This window comes from Arachis stenosperma, chromosome 1 (genome assembly GCF_014773155.1).
Source record: "Arachis stenosperma cultivar V10309 chromosome 1, arast.V10309.gnm1.PFL2, whole genome shotgun sequence".
In the NCBI taxonomy this organism is placed as follows: Eukaryota; Viridiplantae; Streptophyta; class Magnoliopsida; order Fabales; family Fabaceae; genus Arachis; species Arachis stenosperma.
Genome location: NC_080377.1, coordinates 53,501,330 through 53,519,601, shown reverse-complemented (window position 1 = coordinate 53,519,601; position 18,272 = coordinate 53,501,330). Strand labels below are relative to the sequence as shown.

General features: G+C 37.3%; 2 protein-coding genes across 2 annotated transcripts; one reads left to right on the top strand and one right to left on the bottom strand.

The window, feature by feature from the left end:
* Window positions 1-1,892: 1,892 nt before the first annotated feature.
* Window positions 1,893-4,548, bottom strand: LOC130933222 (uncharacterized). The gene is made up of 5 exons (XM_057862810.1): window positions 4,125-4,548; window positions 3,681-3,995; window positions 3,267-3,591; window positions 2,803-2,919; window positions 1,893-2,693 (listed from the first exon to the last, which is right to left on the bottom strand). The coding sequence occupies exons 1-5, from the start codon at window positions 4,419-4,421 to the stop codon at window positions 2,572-2,574; spliced, it is 1,176 nt and encodes a 391-aa protein (XP_057718793.1). The 5' UTR covers window positions 4,422-4,548; the 3' UTR covers window positions 1,893-2,571.
* Window positions 4,549-5,420: 872 nt separating this feature from the next.
* On the top strand, window positions 5,421-8,140 carry LOC130979774 (uncharacterized). Its single transcript, XM_057903315.1, has 3 exons — window positions 5,421-6,009; window positions 6,507-7,502; window positions 7,602-8,140. The coding sequence occupies exons 1-3, from the start codon at window positions 5,421-5,423 to the stop codon at window positions 8,138-8,140; spliced, it is 2,124 nt and encodes a 707-aa protein (XP_057759298.1).
* Window positions 8,141-18,272: the final 10,132 nt, after the last annotated feature.

Genomic DNA, 18,272 nt, shown 5'->3' with positions numbered 1-18,272 from the left:
GAGTAAGCTAAGATAATTGGTGCAGAAATCCACTTCTGGGGCCCACTTGGTGTGTGCTGGGGCTGAGACTAAAGCTATCCACGAGTAGAGGCCTTTCTTGGCGTTAAACTCCAGGTTATGACGTGTTTTGGGCGTTCAACTCCGGATCATGACGTTTTTCTGGCGTTTAACTCCAGACAGCAACATGTACTTGGCGTTCAACGCCAAGTTACGTCGTCTATTCTCGTGCAAAGTATGGACTATTATATATTGCTGGAAAGCCCTGGATGTCTACTTTCCAACGCCGTTGAGAGCGCGCCAATTGGACTCCTGTAGCTCCAGAAAATCCATTTTGAGTGCAGGGAGGTCAGGATCCAACAGCATCAGCAGTCCTTTTTCAGCCTAAGTCAGATTTTTGCTCAGCTTCCTCAATTTCAGCCAGAAAATACCTGAAATCACAGAAAAATACACACACTCATAGTAAAGTCCAGAAATATGATTTTTGCCTAAAAACTAATAATATTTAACTAAAAACCAATTAAAACATGCTAAAATCTACATGAAATTACCCCCAAAAAGCGTATAAAATATCCGCTCATCACTACGCATAAAAGGTGGAACGTCTATTGGTTGACTAACTGCGCCACTGCGGGAGGAACCACTACATTCTCCACTGCTGCCTCTAAACCCACACCACCATCCTCGTCTTCGTCGCCGACTTCATAAGTAGCTTTGAAGTCCTCTTCGTTATGACGCTATCACTGTTCATTCCTTTGTACACTTCAACTCTATCATCCTCTATATCTCTAAATCATATTGAATCCCATCTTCTATATTTTCAAACTCAACATACAGCTCAATCTTTGGCTGTCGCACTAAAGTCTGCCATTGAATATGGAACATATTCTATATACTTGCATCGTTAATGATCAGCATAATATCAAACTGTATTAGACCACTAAAAACTATAACGGGATTCCCATACAAAATATTGCTTACTCTCCTGAACATATCGTTCTCCATACTTTGACAGAGACTGTTCTGAAACTCCATGAACATCTAGTGTATGGAACCACAAACGAAAACAGATTCTCACACACAAAACTCACTCTCTCATGAGTATTATGTATAATCTCACCGTTGTGATACCAAATTTGCAGTACCCTCCATCACATCAGAAACACACTCAAACAACTCTTTTCTTCGCAATGAAATGATACCGAACTTTACTTTATATAGGAAGAGCATTCATAACACCCCCACGTGTTGCATCTCCAAGCAACCTGAGACACGTGTCATCACGCGCAGACTCAACAACCCCCTCCCCCTTTGTTGGCGGCAGTTATCTACACTAAATGCACCCATTTTTATTAAAAGCACAAACAATATTTTCATATTAAAAAAAGGAAAATGATGAATCGATCTCTGTTTTTTTGGTTCGCAGACATTTAAATCCCTGAAGATTTAAAAATATATTTAAGTCATTGATCTCTTCAAAATCAGACATATCGATCCCTAGATCTAATTTGTTCAATTTTAAAAACTCTCTCACGTATACATCCGTATAAACCAGATTAGTACAATGACTATTGAGTCTGACAAACTTAAGTATCATGAGAGATTAATATGTCTAAATTTTAAAAATGTCAAAAATTTAAATATATTTTTAAATTCTCAAAAATTTAATGTCTGCCAATGTCCTTTCCTCTAAAAAAATATCCTGTAATTACCCTTTCATCGTACAAAATTTAAATGATATTTACTGGCTAATGCGGCCGACATGGGCATCTCTACAAGTTCTAATTTTCGGAATTTTGATTTATTACACATAGAAAAAAGAAAGTAAACTTGATTACCAAAACAGAACAACGGCTGGTACGCATGAATGGCACGATTAACAAGCAGAGACAAGATCAAGAAAATTCCTTTCTTTATTATTTCATAGTATTTAAGATGGACAGGCTGGAATCAGAATTTTACTGACAAGTAATTCCCCAAAACGATTCCGTTCGTAATACACTCGACGATTGGAAGGAAGGCCTCAAAACCCCTCTGCAAATCTGGTCTTAGCCCCCTTCAAATTCCGTCGCTGGCTTTAACCCAAAACTAAAAGCACCACACCATTTAAAAATTCAAAAACAGAAGAAGACAAAAATTGACCCATCCATCTTTTGCTTGTGAGTTGTGACCTTCGAAGCCCCCATCAAAAGGAACAAAAGCATCATATTATCACTACAATGCTACCTGGCAATATGGCTCTTTCCCAGAGGCTCCCAACTTATACTTTATTTTCAACCTATACTCTCTACCTTTTGTGGAAAGCAACAACCCACAACCCACACACCCCCCCCCCCCAAAAAAAAAAAACAAAAACAAAAAAATAAAATAATAGTAAAATAAAATCATATCTATAACCCACCTCACAAACAATACCCCCTGTAGAAGAAGACTACACTACATTTCCCTTCTAAACACTTTCAATTTCCTACCCTAGATTTTATCCCTCTAATTCGAAAAACCAAATAACAAAAGAAGTGATTTACTATTCCATTTTTCCCCATACAAACAAAAGGGATGAATATGAATTTAACTTCAATACGTCCACTCCTGCGGCAGCTTGATTTCATTGTTACTGTTGAGTGCGTGCTGGGGCCTCATGTTGCGCTTCTGCTGAGACGTATGGACATAATTGCTTCTGAGCCTTGGACTAACAACTGCATATGCAACAAAAGTCAAAGATCCACACAGCTCAGTGAACCCAATGTTCAATTAAAATAATATCATTCCAAAACCATTTAATTATTATATATTATTATTGCTTACCATGTTCTTCCATGTTTGAACTGGAATTGAATCGATGCGGCAGGCACCCCACCATGTCATCAACATTCAGATTTAGGGCTTGCGCCACTCTAGCTGGAACCAACACCGTCGCACACGCTGCAAACACGCAAAATTACTTCAGTAATCCATTAACACAATTATTAGCATTAACTTCCCAATAAAATAATAATAATAATATTCCCCCCAAAGAAAAAAGCGAAAAAAAAAAAGAGAAAAAACCAAAATCATAAAACAAGGTTTAGCAATTGGAGGCAGAAACCTGCATTTACTCACTCCAACCCTTCAAGAAACCCTCATAAAACGCCACTATTAGTAACAGCCACCTTATTAAATGCAACGAACACTTGAAAAGACATGATTTTTCATTCATTTCTGAATCACAAGGACTAAAATACCCCGCAAAGGAAAAACAAAATCTAGCTAGAGGGGGAAAAAGTATTGACCTGGCTTCTTTTTGGTTTCAGGGGTATCAACACGACGCGGGAGGAAGACGCCAGTGCCAGCACATTCCCTGGTAGTGGAAGGGTTGGTGAGGAACACAGCCCTCATTCCAGAACCGTACTGCTGCTGTTGCTGCTGATTATGGTGCTTGTGGTGCTTGTTCTGGTTCTTGGCAGCATGTAACGAAGGCCATGCAGATGGAGACAAGCCAAGTGGCCTAACACTTCTTCCTCCTCTGTTTCTTGCTCCCATTTGGTTACTCTGCCTCTGTTGGTAAACACCTTTACCACCCCACACTGATTCGTGTTGCTGCCTCATCATCTGAATCTAAACAAGAAAATGACAAATAAATCCACTGAATAAAAAAGATAAATTTTGTCGAATGAAAATAATTGAGGGTTAAAATGGGTTATTACTTGTGCAATTTGAAACTGCTTCTGGTGGGAGAGTGCCTGCTGAGTGTAGAAAGAAAAGTCCGAATTGGCGCCGGCGGCTGTGTTGGGAATGGAAGGGGAAGGGTTGTAGGGGTAAGATGGTAATTGTGGTTGCTGTTGTTGTTGTTGTTGGGAGAGGCGCATCCTTTCGACTTCCCCTGCAGCCGCGTGCAGGAGATCCCATGTGGCCTTTGCGGAGCAGAGGTTGCAAACGCTGCTAGGACTTCCCTCGCTCGACCCCTTACTGCACCGGAAGGCGCATAGCGTCGATTGTGGCGAACCAGATGCGTAACCGCCCTGCACAAAAACCACGAAAAAACATAACCGTCACAACTAATTCAACAAAAAGAATCAGTTTCTTTGAGAATAAAAAGAAGGGGGGGAGGGGGGGAGGGGGGGGGGGGCAGTAAGTGCTTAGTATATTACTGTGGGTTTGGTGGAATGGGAATGTACGGTAGAGTGAGCAACTTGGTGAGTCAACTCGGCGACTCGGTGGAGATGGTCGTCCTCGTCGCTCTCGGTCTCGCTGGAGCCACTGATGGGAGAGCTTAGGTCAGAGGAAGCCGCCCCGGTAGAGAAGCCGAAGGGAAACACAAAATCGTCGCCACTAGAGTGGTACAGCGAGTCTTCGTTCGAGGGGAACGAGGCCGTTTCGTCGTCGTCGTTGTCGACGAGAAACTGCGGCGGAAGCCAAAACTCACCGTCGTCCAAATTCTCAGCCATAACGAACAAACCACAAAGGGCAGAAAGGGAAATGTGAAAAAGCGAGGGAACGGTTGTTACTTGTGAGGAAAGGTTATGAGAATATGGAGAGAGAGAGAGAGAGAGAGAGAGAGTGCGGGTCGGAGTGTGGTTTCGGTGGGAGATGGAGAGAGAGAAATCCAGGGGGTATTTGTAGAGGGGGGTTTGTGTGGGGTGAAAAGCGCGGTGCTGTATTTGTCTACGCGCTGTTGCGGTAAGTGTGCGGCATGCGCGCGCCGGTCTTCCAGTTTCAGAAATATCTGCTTTTATTTAACAAAATCTTCCTTTCTTGATAAATAATTAATACTAGAAAAAATTGATAAATTAAAAATTTTATATAAATAAGAAAGAAAGTAATGATTAAAATTTTACACCGATAATTCTATCTTAAAAAATTAGAAAGACTAGTGCATCAATGCGGCTCATTTTTTTCGAAATGGGGGCATGAGTGAGCTTTACTCCGATATGGTTAAGGGGGGAAACAGACACATATGTAGGACAGATTGTTGTCAGTTTGAGCAGCAGAAATACGGACCGTGTGTTTTTTTTGTAATCAAAATTTTGAATAAGAAATCGCAGGGTCCGATTAGTGTGGGGAGGAGCAGAATTTAGTGTTATTGAAGTCGGACCCTACGAATTCAAGATGATTGATATTTCGAACATATCGTTGGGTCCGAGTTCATAGCCGAGGTAACATTGAAATCGGACCCTCCGTGTTGTGGAGGATCTCGGACGGTCCGAGTTGGTGGCATACATTTTAAACTTGCTGCAATGCATGGTTAACCTAGTCGAAGGGTCCGATTTCTGCAACGATGGTGATATAAAAGTGTGAGGTGAGTTGGTGGGTGCTTTGTGGCGTCTTCTTCGTATCTGAACTGCCGCTTCTTCTTCCTTCTTCTCTCCATTTTTTACCGTTTTGAGTTTTGAGAATCTTGTAGTTAAAGATTAATGTAATGCCTTTTTTGTGTTGAGTGAGAAAAAATGAGTGATAGAGTATTACTAAAAGTATACTACTTTGGTCAGATCTTGTTACAAACGACAGAAGGAGTTAAATTTATTTGTGAAAATCCACTAGATGTTGTTATTCCCTTTGTTATCTCATTTGAAGAGTTGAAAGGTGTAATATGTGAAAAGATTGATTCTGAGAGGGCAAGAAAGATATCGTGTATGCTATACAGATATCCCATACCGGTGTTTGGTGGATTCGTCCAGTATCAAACCAAATATGTGACGGACGAAGCGAGCATGCAGGAGATGTTTTCAATGTATTTTGAAAATCGGTTCCAGATCTCGTGGATCGAGATGTATGTTGAGTTCGAACAATCTGAGGCAGACCGAAATATTCTACGGGAAGATTATAATAGTGACAGTGAGGAAGAGTTCGAAAGCAACTATGAATTTGTTGCCCCAAATGGAGATGAAGATGAAGGTGACGCACCCATGGCCCCAGATGTCACGGAAGTGGCAAATGCACTCGGGAACGAAGTTCCGTTTGAGGAGCCATCGTTCATGCGAGTTTTAGACCTGGAAGCCATGCATGTTCCAGAATTTCCAGAATATATGACTGCAGGTACGTGAATGTTGTGTTAGTCCTTTATTACATAGACATTCATTCAGTTATGAGTTAGCAAGTATAGGGGTGTTTTTTTTATTTATGAGTTAACTTTTATATGCTAGAAGTATGAATTAGAAATTAATAATAAAATTGTGCATGGTATGGTGGTTATGACGGATTGAATGAGTTTGTGATAATGATTTGCACTGGTGCGTGCCTTTTAACGGTTCAACTCCCATGAACCGGACCAGACAGGGCCGGTCCGGTTTAAAGGTTTGCCGGTTGAACCAGCCTGACCGGTCCGGTTCGTTTGGTATCCCAGTTGAACCGAGAAATACGGATTGCTTTTTAAATATGCTGATGTTCTTAGTTATTTGTATGGAGTGACATCATAACATGTTGTGAGGTTCCGAGTTATAGCATGCTGGATTAATTGAAATTTGATTAACCTTTATAATTGCTTTTTAAATATGTACGTGTTAATGAAATTTTTGGTATTTCTGTTGTCCCAGCAGAAATTCCTATTGTGGAAGACAGTGAATTTGGCGTAGGTATAGAGTTCAGTTCAAGAGAAGCTGTTATTAAGGCGGTAAAAGACTATAGCATACGACGAAGCGTAGACTACCGGGTGTTTGAGTCTGAGCCGTTGACATTTTATGCCAAGTGTACACAATATGGGTCAGGGTGTGATTGGCTTATTAGGGTTAGCTTGATCAGCAGGAGGTACTGTTGGGTTATAAGGAGGTATAATGGTAGTCACACATGTACTAGAGCCACCATTTCACAGGATCATTCGAAGCTGGATTCTATCACAATTGCAGAAGCAATTAAGCCACTGGTTGAGGCGGACCCAGCATTGAAGGTAAAATCGGTTATAGCTGAAGTCCAATCGAAGTTCAACTACACCGTCAGTTACCGGAAAGCATGGTTGGCTAAGCAAAAAGCAGTTGAAAAAATATTTGGTGGTTGGGAGGCATCTTATGAAGCGTTGCCAATATGGTTTGAGGCCATGTGTCACAAGGAGCCATCAGCTGTTGTTCATTTTGAGACTATGCCTGCATATCAAGGCGATGACTTGGTGGCTGATATTCGTGTAATGCATCGTGTATTTTGGAGTTATTATCCTTGTATTAGGGCATTCAGACATTGTAAGCCAATTGTACAGGTAGATGGGACGCACTTATACGAAAAGTATAAGGGTTGTTTGCTTGTGGCAGTTTCACAAGATGGCAACAACAATATCATCCCAATTGCATTTGCTATTGTGGAGGGAGAGACATCCGATGCATGGCATTTTTTCCTTAGCAACCTTCGTCAACATGTTGTAACTCGTGATGGTGTGGGACTAATATCCGACAGGCACGAATCCATAAATGCGGCTGTGGAACGCAGTAACGGAGCGTGGTCACCTTCAAGAGCTTTTCATATATTTTGCATCAGGCATATAGAGTCAAACTTCTTGAGAAAGTTCAAGGCACCGTACCTCCAAAAATTGGTCGTGAACATCGGTAACCATTTATCAAATTTAAGCAATTTATTTTTATATGTTCCTTACATAAATCTACTGACCTACACTCATTTGCTTTGCATATGTTGTCATCTTCTAGGATATTCTAGGACGGTGCGGGAGTATGAGGTGCGTTACGAGCGGTTACGGGAACGTGGTGAGGCGTACACAAACTGGTTAAACCGAATTCCTCGCGAGCAGTACGCATTGGCCTTCGATGGTGGGTATCGATGGGGGCACATGACAACGAATCTTGTGGAGTGCATTAATTCAGTTTTGAAGGGTGCACGCAACCTCCCCATAACTGCTCTTGTGAAGGCAACATTCTACAGGCTAAATGAGTTATTCACCCGAAAAAGAGCGGAGGCGGAAGCAAGGATCAATGCTGGGCATGCGTTCTCTGAAATCGTGACATCCAAGTTGCATGCAAACCAACTTGCATCAGGAAATATTCAGGTTAGTTGCTTTGACCGCCAGAATGAGGTCTTTGAGGTTCGGGAGATGCCAAGTGGAATGGAGTTTGCAGTCGATCTACGTGGCCTCCGATGTGACTGTGGTGAGTTCCAGGTGGACAGGATCCCCTGCTATTTACTATTACATAATGTCCCTAATATACTAAACATATTACTAATATACTAAACATAGTTTCCAACACAAAGATATTACTACACTAAGTCATTACTACATAGTTTCCAACATATACCAATTCTCCAACAAAAAACTAAACAACTACTTTCTCATTCCCCATTTTACATCCTTCACAATGCTCTTGCATTTCTTGACCGCTTTTTTAAATACAGAAGGAGTAAAACGATTAGCGCTCCGACGTGGGGGATCGATCCTTAGATTGTAACCTTTGACGTTGTCATCCGGACTGTGTGCCTGACCTGTTACCAATCAAGGGATAAAGAACTAGATGCAGCATATTACATATTCATAAGCAACATAATTACAACAAATCAAGAAGAAAAATCCACATACAGATGCCAATTATGCAAACAAGATACATTCAAATATAGAATAAGTCAAGTAAAATATTAAACATAATACCATCGTTACGAGATTCTTCATCCTCATCAAACTCTTCAATATCATCCTCCTCATCATCGCCTTCCTCATCTGGGTCGTCAACTAGATAGGCATCGGTTTCTCGTTCGAGTGTGTTAGTGTCTTCCTCAATAAGTCCCATGTTAAGACGGCTAGGATTTTGACTATTAATGACACCGCGACCACCGTCACTCCTACTAGAGTCGACAGATACGAACCCTCCAGAAGCAACGGATGAGGTATGGCCTGGATACCTCGCATCCAGTGAATACCTGCCTGGCATGATCTCAGGCTGATGGCCATATTGTGACTGTGTTGCATCTGCAGTCATGAAACCAAGCAACTGGCTAAAAGAAGGTCCTTCACCTGTTTCAAACTGTGACATACCCCAATATTGTTGCTGCATTGGAAATGATGAGGTGAACTGTGTCTGATGTTGATACTGGGTTGTGTCTTGAGGTTCTTCTTCTTGAGTCGGATTTGGAGGTGATATTTGTGGCTCTTGATCTTCATTGTCCTCATCCATATCCTGACTACCCTCCTCAGTATCCTGGTTACCCCCATCCATATCATCATTACCCGCATCCATGTCCTGGTTACCTTCATCATTATCTTCACCCACAAGATTCAACAAGGCTAAGCGGTTTCCATATTTTGTACGGTACCAGTTCATGTAAGTATCCAAATGATGCTCTGAAGGCGTGGGAAGCTCAGAAAGAACATAGTGATACCTGTTTGTCCAATGCATCACCCATTTTGAATGACTCGGTGCCGTGGCCCAGTTAAGATTCTTAGGACCAGTCAGAACCTCTCCATGGGCCTTATCCAAATTCTGCTCAACAGTAGGTACTCCCTGAAAGAAACCAAACTGTCGCCTGACCCTATCGGTCGCATGCCACTCGATACATTCAAATGACACTAATGGAACTGTAGCGCTCCAAACAACCACTTGCATGTAGACCTCAGCAGGAATTATGTTTGGATCCACACGATCCACAGCATAAGCAACCCAAACAAACTGAAAAAATAGGGAATACTCATCATAACAACCCACAATGCAAGTAAATTCTAAAAACGCATGATGCTTTCTAAGAAAACTTGTTTTACTAAAACTGACCTGTCCTTCCTGAAGTTCATCAAAAGCCTTCCTAAAGTGATCTAGCTTCAAATATCTAAATCGTCGGTCACCACGCTCCCAGTTACGCCACCTAAAATGATGTTCTCAATTAGATCAACTGAAGCTTAAATATCAAGAAATGGGTACATTGTAACATAGTATTACCTGTTTGCTAGTGGAAAACTGCGTGGTTCTCTAGGAACCGGCGATAGATAAGGTAGTCGGATCCAAGCCCATACCAGCAGAAGTGTTAGTGGACCATCTATTTCCTTACAGTTATAACGAGATGCCCTGCATAACGCCCTGTAAAGGTGTGCTAGGCATGCCGAGCCCCAACTATACTGGCCAATATTCACAAAATCACGTAGCAAGGGTAGAAATTTCCAATGAACACCTGCCCCAGACTTATCCCCAAACAGGATCGTTCCAATCAGCAACATAATGTGGCACCTAACATACCTCTGTATATTTATTTCATCAGTCAATTGTAAATTCTCTTTTAGATTCCTCAGTCACGTCAGTTTTATGCAGCTAGATCTACACTCCTCCTTTCGCGGTGCAACCCCTAACTGAAGCAAACACTCCGCCTCCAAAGCTTCATAACTACTCATTGTCATCCCTGTCACTGGAAGACCATCTGTGGGAAGACCAAGAATTAAAGCTACATCTTCAAGTGTCACAGAACATTCACCAATGGGAAGGTGAAACGTATGTGTGTCTGGATGCCAACGTTCGATTAGAGCATTTACCAATGCTTTCTGACACTGCACTATCCCAATCTGAGACACATGATAGAACCCGGTAATTCGCAAATGATCCTCCACCCTATCGTTGTACCGATCCGGAGGAACTGGATGGTTACATGTCAACATTCTTGATTTCTACAATAAAAAAAACATAACAACTTACTAGTCAGATAATTAACAACTACTAACTTACCATCATGAATGAATTTACCGATTATATAACTAATTCTTCTAATTTCCAAAATAATTTAATTAATCCTAAAAATTATTCGTAACTGCAGCTGAAACCCATTACACCCACATATATTCCTAATCATTATTTTCAACAATATTACATCATTTACAATAAAGTCGAATGTTAATTACTCTTTTGCTAAATATTTTTTTCCTCCATAATAAAAATTATTAACAATCAGTATATGCCATCAATTATATTCTCACAACAGTAATCATTAACTTGCTAATAATAATTACTAAAATTAATAATTTATAAATATTCTCATAAAGGAAAATCAAACATGCTTTAATTAAAAAGAATCTAACTAATCATTCAGCATTAACACTTTCTCACAAGAACAATAACATTAACATAACTATTGCCATAACAGAACAATTATACTTAATTTTTTTATAAATTAATTTAAATAAGATTGTATTACACTTAATTATAATTATAATAAAAATTAATATAAAATTCAAAATACAAAAACATTAAACTCCTAGTGACTTACTAATATCTACGGTCTCTCCCTCTCTGCAACACTCCAAAACACAAAACCTATCAACAATAACAATAAAAAATTGCCTAACACTGATATATAAATATAATTAATAATCTGTAAATAAAATTAAAAAAAAACTATATAATAATCATTTTATTTATATTTCACAACTACTTAGACTTTAACATTAACAACAACAATTATGATAATTAATTTTTAAATTTTAATAATTATTCACATAAAAAATTACATACGTTTTACCAAAAATTTAAAAAATTTAAAAAATACTTACATAATCAGGATCACTGAGATAATGTATAATGTGAAGCTCAGAACGATCAAAATCTTTAATTTTATATTTTTTTGACATTTTTCTTCTCCTCCACCATGCAACACCAGTACAGAGAAAGGAAGAAGAAGCTGAGTTTGAGAGTGAAATTTGAGATAGTGGTGTATTCGGATGGTGAGAGAGAGGGGTTTCTTGTTTTAACATAGCACCGTATATGCATCAGGTGGGGAAGCGACGCGTGTCTCCTGTCCAGCGAACTCGGACCGTGCGATTGGCGAAAGGGAAATCGGACGGTCCGCATGCATTCCAGAACTCTGAGGGTCCGAGTTGCTGCGTGACGTCACCCAAATGCATGGAACTCGGACCATGCGTTTTCTGTTCATAACTCGGACGGTCCGAGTTGCTTCAGGACTGTCACCACATTCTTGTTAAGCACCCCCACCCCCATATCGTGTTCATACACCAGCCTTTGGGCCATATGTAAATTAAAAAACCGCATCGATGCACTACTTTATTTATTAGATGTATACAATAATACTAATAAATATAAAATCAGTCAAAATGGTAAATATTTTATATTTTCATAATAAATTTCGAGTTCAACTGCATTTTTTATATTCTCACGTATTTATTGATTTATTTTTTTATTATTAAATTAATAATAAAATAATAAACATGTAATTAACCAATATAGCAAAAAAACTTATACTACTACTAGGAAATTTTGAGAATAAATTCTAACAGTTGTATATTATAACGAATATAAAAATATAATTTATATATTAAAATTAACTATAAAATTAATTATTAAAATTAGTTATTATATATTTATTTATAAAAGTATATATTATTTAATTTATATTTAAAATATATTTTATATTTTAAAATATATTTTGTATTAAAAATTTATTTTAATAACTAATTTTAATATATACTTAACATAAATAAAACGAATAATATTTTAGGTTAAGAAATTTGTGCGTCAAATTTTTTTCAGTCGTCGTTGTAAAATGTAGATAGTAGAATAATAAATATTAATAAATTATAATTTATAGAAGATAAGAAATAGAAGTAGATAACATTATGTTAAAAATTATATTCATGATTCAATTAATGATAAAATAATTATTTTGATTTGGTATTTTAAATTTTATAATAATATGGAGTGTATTAACAAAGATAATTATTTTATCCGAGCACATTAACATTACTCAATATCTTCGTTTAAAGATTATAAATTTATTTAATTGTATTTTTCAGAATTGATGCTCCTTGCAAAAAATATTCTTCGAATTTTAATATATTTGTTTCTTTAACTAAAAATTTCTTAGAAAATTCTCTAAATTCCCAAGAGTAAATTAAAATATTTTTGGTCTATGATGTATATTCCTAGAATTATAAAATTATCAAAACATTCGTAATATATTTAATTATAAAATTATTATACTTTTGAAAGAGTTTTTTTAAATTTTATATATAAAATCATATTCCCAAGTCGTGGAACTTCTTTACTGTCCACCTCTTTGCTGGAAAAATATTAGAAATAAAAATATAATTCCTGAAAATATTAAATATATGATAATTATTTTTTATTTCTTACAACAAATATGAAAATATATTATTCTCAATTCATTAAACGAGTAAAGAAAACACTTTTCTAGAGCTTTTTTCTTTTAAAAAAAATTGATAAACGATAAATCTATAAATTTGTCATAAAATGTTTTGGAGAAATCGATCCCGATGTCAAATTTTATTCACCAAAGAAAATTCCTTGTGAATTAGTAGTTGCATATACCATAATGTATTTTATGCTGCTTGGTACATTGTGTAGCTAGTACATATATAAAAATATGCATAAAACATTAGAAATTAGAAAATAATCATATAGTATTCTTCTTAGTCGTTGGATCCAGCAAAATATGAGCTAAGTATGATTTAGGGTCAGTCACATGATTTGCAATCTTTTTAAGATAACTTATTTATAATTGCACATATTGTTTATTTTTCATCTGAAAAGAAAAGATTTGGAAAGTGTAAAAAGCACATTGATTTGTTGAGGTGTGTGTGACAGTGAGACTGTGAGAGCGTGAGTTATGCAAGCAATTTTCAAAAAGGAAAGGAAGCAGTCGCACAAGCCACGACGTGAGTTGAACTTTGAGCCACAGTGGGTCCATTCAAAATCCATAAAACATGAAATTTTTTTTATTTAAATTAAATAAATATATAAATTACTAAAATACATATATTTACGAAAATACGTACTCTACATAACATATCTTAGATGCTGAGGGATAATTCAAAAACTAAACATACTTTGATGTCTGAGACATCGTTCTATGATAGGATAATGTTGATATGTAACATCTTAACTATTAAAATGTTACGTTTTCGGTTGTATTATTCTGATAGTTTGGATATTACGACGACTCTTAAAATACGTAATACTAAAATATGAGATTGTTTAAAATTTTAAATCGTATTTTTCAAAAATCATTTTTTTAAAAACATAAATCCATACTTATAATTAGAGGTGTGCATGGTCCGACTCGGCTCGAAGATCCGGTCCGGTCCCGAACACTTTAGGGACTAATTTGGTATGATTTCATCGGGTTTAGGGTCGGATAAGGGTCTCAAAAATAGACCCGATCATTATTTTGGGTCAAGGTCCGGGCCATAACTCGAGTCACCCGAAATTAGTCCGGTGGCCCGGTCACCATACACAATAAATATTTTGTATTATTAGTGATGGATGATGGCTATTATTATGTGAAATTTAAGTATTGTAGACCTTAATATTTTGTATTATTAGTCATTATATATAAGACTATAAGTTAATGTTTTATATTTAAAATGCATAAAATTTTAGACTAATGCATAATATTGTGTTATTTGTATTGATTTAAATATTATGTATTATTAGGCAATATTAGTATTGATTATGGTTATGCTTTAATTTTAGAGAAGAGTTAGTTCTTGTTATATTTTTCTAAGTGAATTTTACCATGGCAAATAATGGTTGGAGTCTTAGAAATTTGGATATTTTTACATGCTAACTTATAAGAAAGTATCAAAGTAATATAATGTTAACGGCCCGATTTTCACCCGGTATAGTTGTGGCCCGAAAGGGTATAGGTTTCATCGGGTCTAGGGTCGAGTTCGGGTCTCATAAATGGACCCGGTGCATATTTCGGGTCGGGTCTGGGTCACATCAAATCCGGTTTCACCCGACCCATGCACACCCCTACTTACAATACTTACAAGACACACACACACACACACACACACACACACATATATATAATTGTTTACAAGTATTTCATATCAAAATCTTATCCCTCTTACAGAACTTGCAAAGTTAAAGACGAGGGAAACATAAATACTAAAACAATACAAAAATATCGTCTAAACAGAAAAGAAATAAGCTCTTCTAAACTTCATTGTCCATTACCTGAAAAAGAAAAGACCTGTAGGGGAGTGAGAACATCGTCCTCGCTAATTCTCACTATGGTAGCGTTTGGTGGAGAGGCAGAGACAGAAAGACTGAGACTGAGAGACAGAGACTAAGAGACAGATTGAAATAGTATTCTGTTTGGTACAAAGTGGAAGATAGAAATTGAAATAAGAATAAAATTCTAATTTAATTTGTACAAAAGGATAAAATTGGAATCAATTAATTGAAATGAAGATATTTTAGAAATAAAATGTTATTAAAATTTCAGTCTCCATCTCTAAAAATTTTAGTCTCCTGTGTTCCCACTTTTTGGAGGTATTGAAATACTAAAATTTTAGAGACAGAGATAGAAATTTTAGTACCAGTCTCTAAACCAACAAATATGATGCCGAGTCTCAGTCTCCCAGTCTCTGTCTCAGTATCTCAAAACAACCGCTACCATAGGATTAGAGAATTACTATAATAGGATACGTGAAAATAAAATTATTTTTAAAGTACAGTGATTAATAACCGCCTTAGGTATCTTTTCAAAACCAAAGATTTATATTCAAAAATCCTAGATCCTTTTCAAAAGAGAAAATTGTTAATTCTTCAAAAATTCTAAACCATTTTTTAAAAGTTTTTCCTAGATAGCAGGAAAGACCAAGCTGATCCAAGCATAGGTTCATTAAGTCTATGCTGAACCAGTTTAATTTTTCATACTTTTCTAAACCAAAAACGCAAACCAAACATGGCCTTTGGCCCATCTTATAATCAACCACGGTCCTAGGCCCAAACAACTCAATCCACGGCCAATTCACCACAAATTCAACCAATTTCAGACACAAACACAAGTAAGAAGGTTCAAACACGAACAAACAGTTACATTAAGTAGAGCAATTAGCTTTTAAACATAATTATTCATATAGAAAAATCAATTACAATATGCACACCCAAACAATGTCATATAGATGCATATGATGAATGCATGTCCTATGGCTGATGAGTCTCATCTGTCAGTTATATAGCCAACCCGACAAGTCTTGGTAGCTAACCATTGGACTGTCCCTCTGTCGTGCATCCCAAATCTCAAATCATATAACACACACCGGTGTATATCCATGGGGGTGAGCTCATCCAGAAATTTCACAGTGACCGGCCACACTTACGACATAGGGTTAGCAGAGTATCGAGTCTTGATCCGGAGCACGTGGTGGCAAGCCACTGCTTTCACCCAGGGATACTCGTGTCTCAGATATAGAAGTGCATACTTATATAATCATTCATATTTCATTCATCCAATCTCATTATAGCCATTTCTCATAACGCACATACAGTGTATAAGTACTTCCTCAACAATCCACATTAAATCAATCATCATTCATGCCATAGGTCACTTTTCTCAAATCACTTTATTTTAAAACCGAAATCAAATTAATCTCTGTCTGAATTTTGAAATCCTCATTTCTCAAATGATTTCAAACTCATAAGCCATTTTGCCTCAAAAGTAAATTCCTAAACAAAGCCACTTTCCACAAAATCTTTCCAAACTTCCAAAACCATGCCAATAAAAATATATTCTGCAAGATTCAAAATTATTCATCCTAAAAACAAGGTTTGGTAATAAAATTTCTCAGCAGAGTCTCAAGATTTTAGGAGAGAATAACCTAACTCATTTTTCTCAAATTCATTGAAAATATCTAAAACCTTAGTTTCTTGATTTAAATAAATAAAAATAGAATTTAAGCCAAACCAAGTCGTGCAATCAATTACTCCGAACAAATTTTAAAAAAATAATCTCTTTTACTTAAACCAAAACTAACTCCAATTCCATGATTAAATCTGAAGCGTTTCCAATTGCTCAGAAATTGTTTTAGTTTTGCAAAATCCATAATTTAAAGAATACTTCAAACTTTTCCTAAAACGTTGTAAAATGCGACTTGTCAATCGAAATTCAAACTTTTTCAAAGTTACTGAAACTCCTCTAATTGAAATTCTCAAGTCAAATTCAAAAACATAAACCCTTTTCATGTTTAAAACAGCCTTAAAACATAAGTTTCTTCGCAATGACTTGCTCTCAAAAGAGATATAATACTTTTCTTAAGAAACAAGACTAAATCATAATTCTCATTTTAATAATTCATTTCAAAACCTAGTTCATCGCTTTCTTAAATAATTCAAGTAAAATAATTAAAGTCTTAAATTCACAATTTTCCAAATAACATTTCAAATAAAGTATTGGATTTTATAGGAATTTTGGCAGCACCTCCCCTAAAATTTGAACTTTGTCACCCTTTTCGGGTTCCAACCAAACCATTCTACAACCCTCTTCAACGAGTTCAAAATCGAATTAGTTCAAAATCAAGCTGATTCCAAAAGTGCATATTATTTTCCTATTTCAAGAAAACCGGTTTAAACTCATTTTCAAGACTTTAAAGAATCACTTCAAGAACTATTTGTTTAACAAAAAACCAAACAATAATCTAGTCAAACAAACATTCATAGCCATCCAAGACAACCAAACAATACATAAGACTTATATAATCACTAAATGTACATTTTCTCACATTAATATCTATATATAACAATTCCAAATCATAAAGTTTAGTTTTCTGCCCCTACCTCTATATGTCGAATCCCATAACCCAAACGCGTCAAAGAATTCATTTTCTCTCGACCCGAAATCAACGACAGCTTCAAATCATAGCCCCGCACACTTTTGCAACAGCATAAATAGCTTTAAAACACAACATGCAACCTCGATTACTAACTCCTAACACATTAATATCGCAAAGACTTATTATCCGTAACAGAACACTAATGCGGGGGCTTATCAAAACATAAATACTTACTGTAATAAGAAAACGGAGCAGGGGCGGTGTCTGAACCGGTTTGGCGGCAGCCCTGGTAGCCATCCCAAGTGACAGCGGCGACCAGAACTCCAACGACAGCGACAACCAAACACGATGACGTCTTCTCCTCACCAGTGGCAAAACCCATGGTGGCGACAATGGCGAGGCGGCTGGGCTCGTCCACGACGACGCAGAGGCAGTTTCTCCCTCTCCCACGTGCGTCGCCCTCTTCCATCAGTCTCTATCTTTCTTTGCGAACTTCAAGGATGACGACGACTTGGTGAGGACGAACGGCGACGACGAACAGAAGCGGCAACTTCTTGGACGACGGCGGTGGCGCAAGCAACACGACGCAGTAACAACGGCGGTCCACGATGATGGTGCGAGCTCCTCCCTCCTCCACCTCTCCTTCTTCTCCAAGGCCCCTCCCTTTTTTCCCATTTCTTCTTTCTTTTTTTTTCCTTCTTTCTTCTTTCTAAAGTGTTGATGTGTTAGGTTTGTGTTTAATGGGTGTGTGCGTGGGTGACCAGAGTGGGGGGGGGGGGGGTTGAGAGAGTGAGTGTAAGTG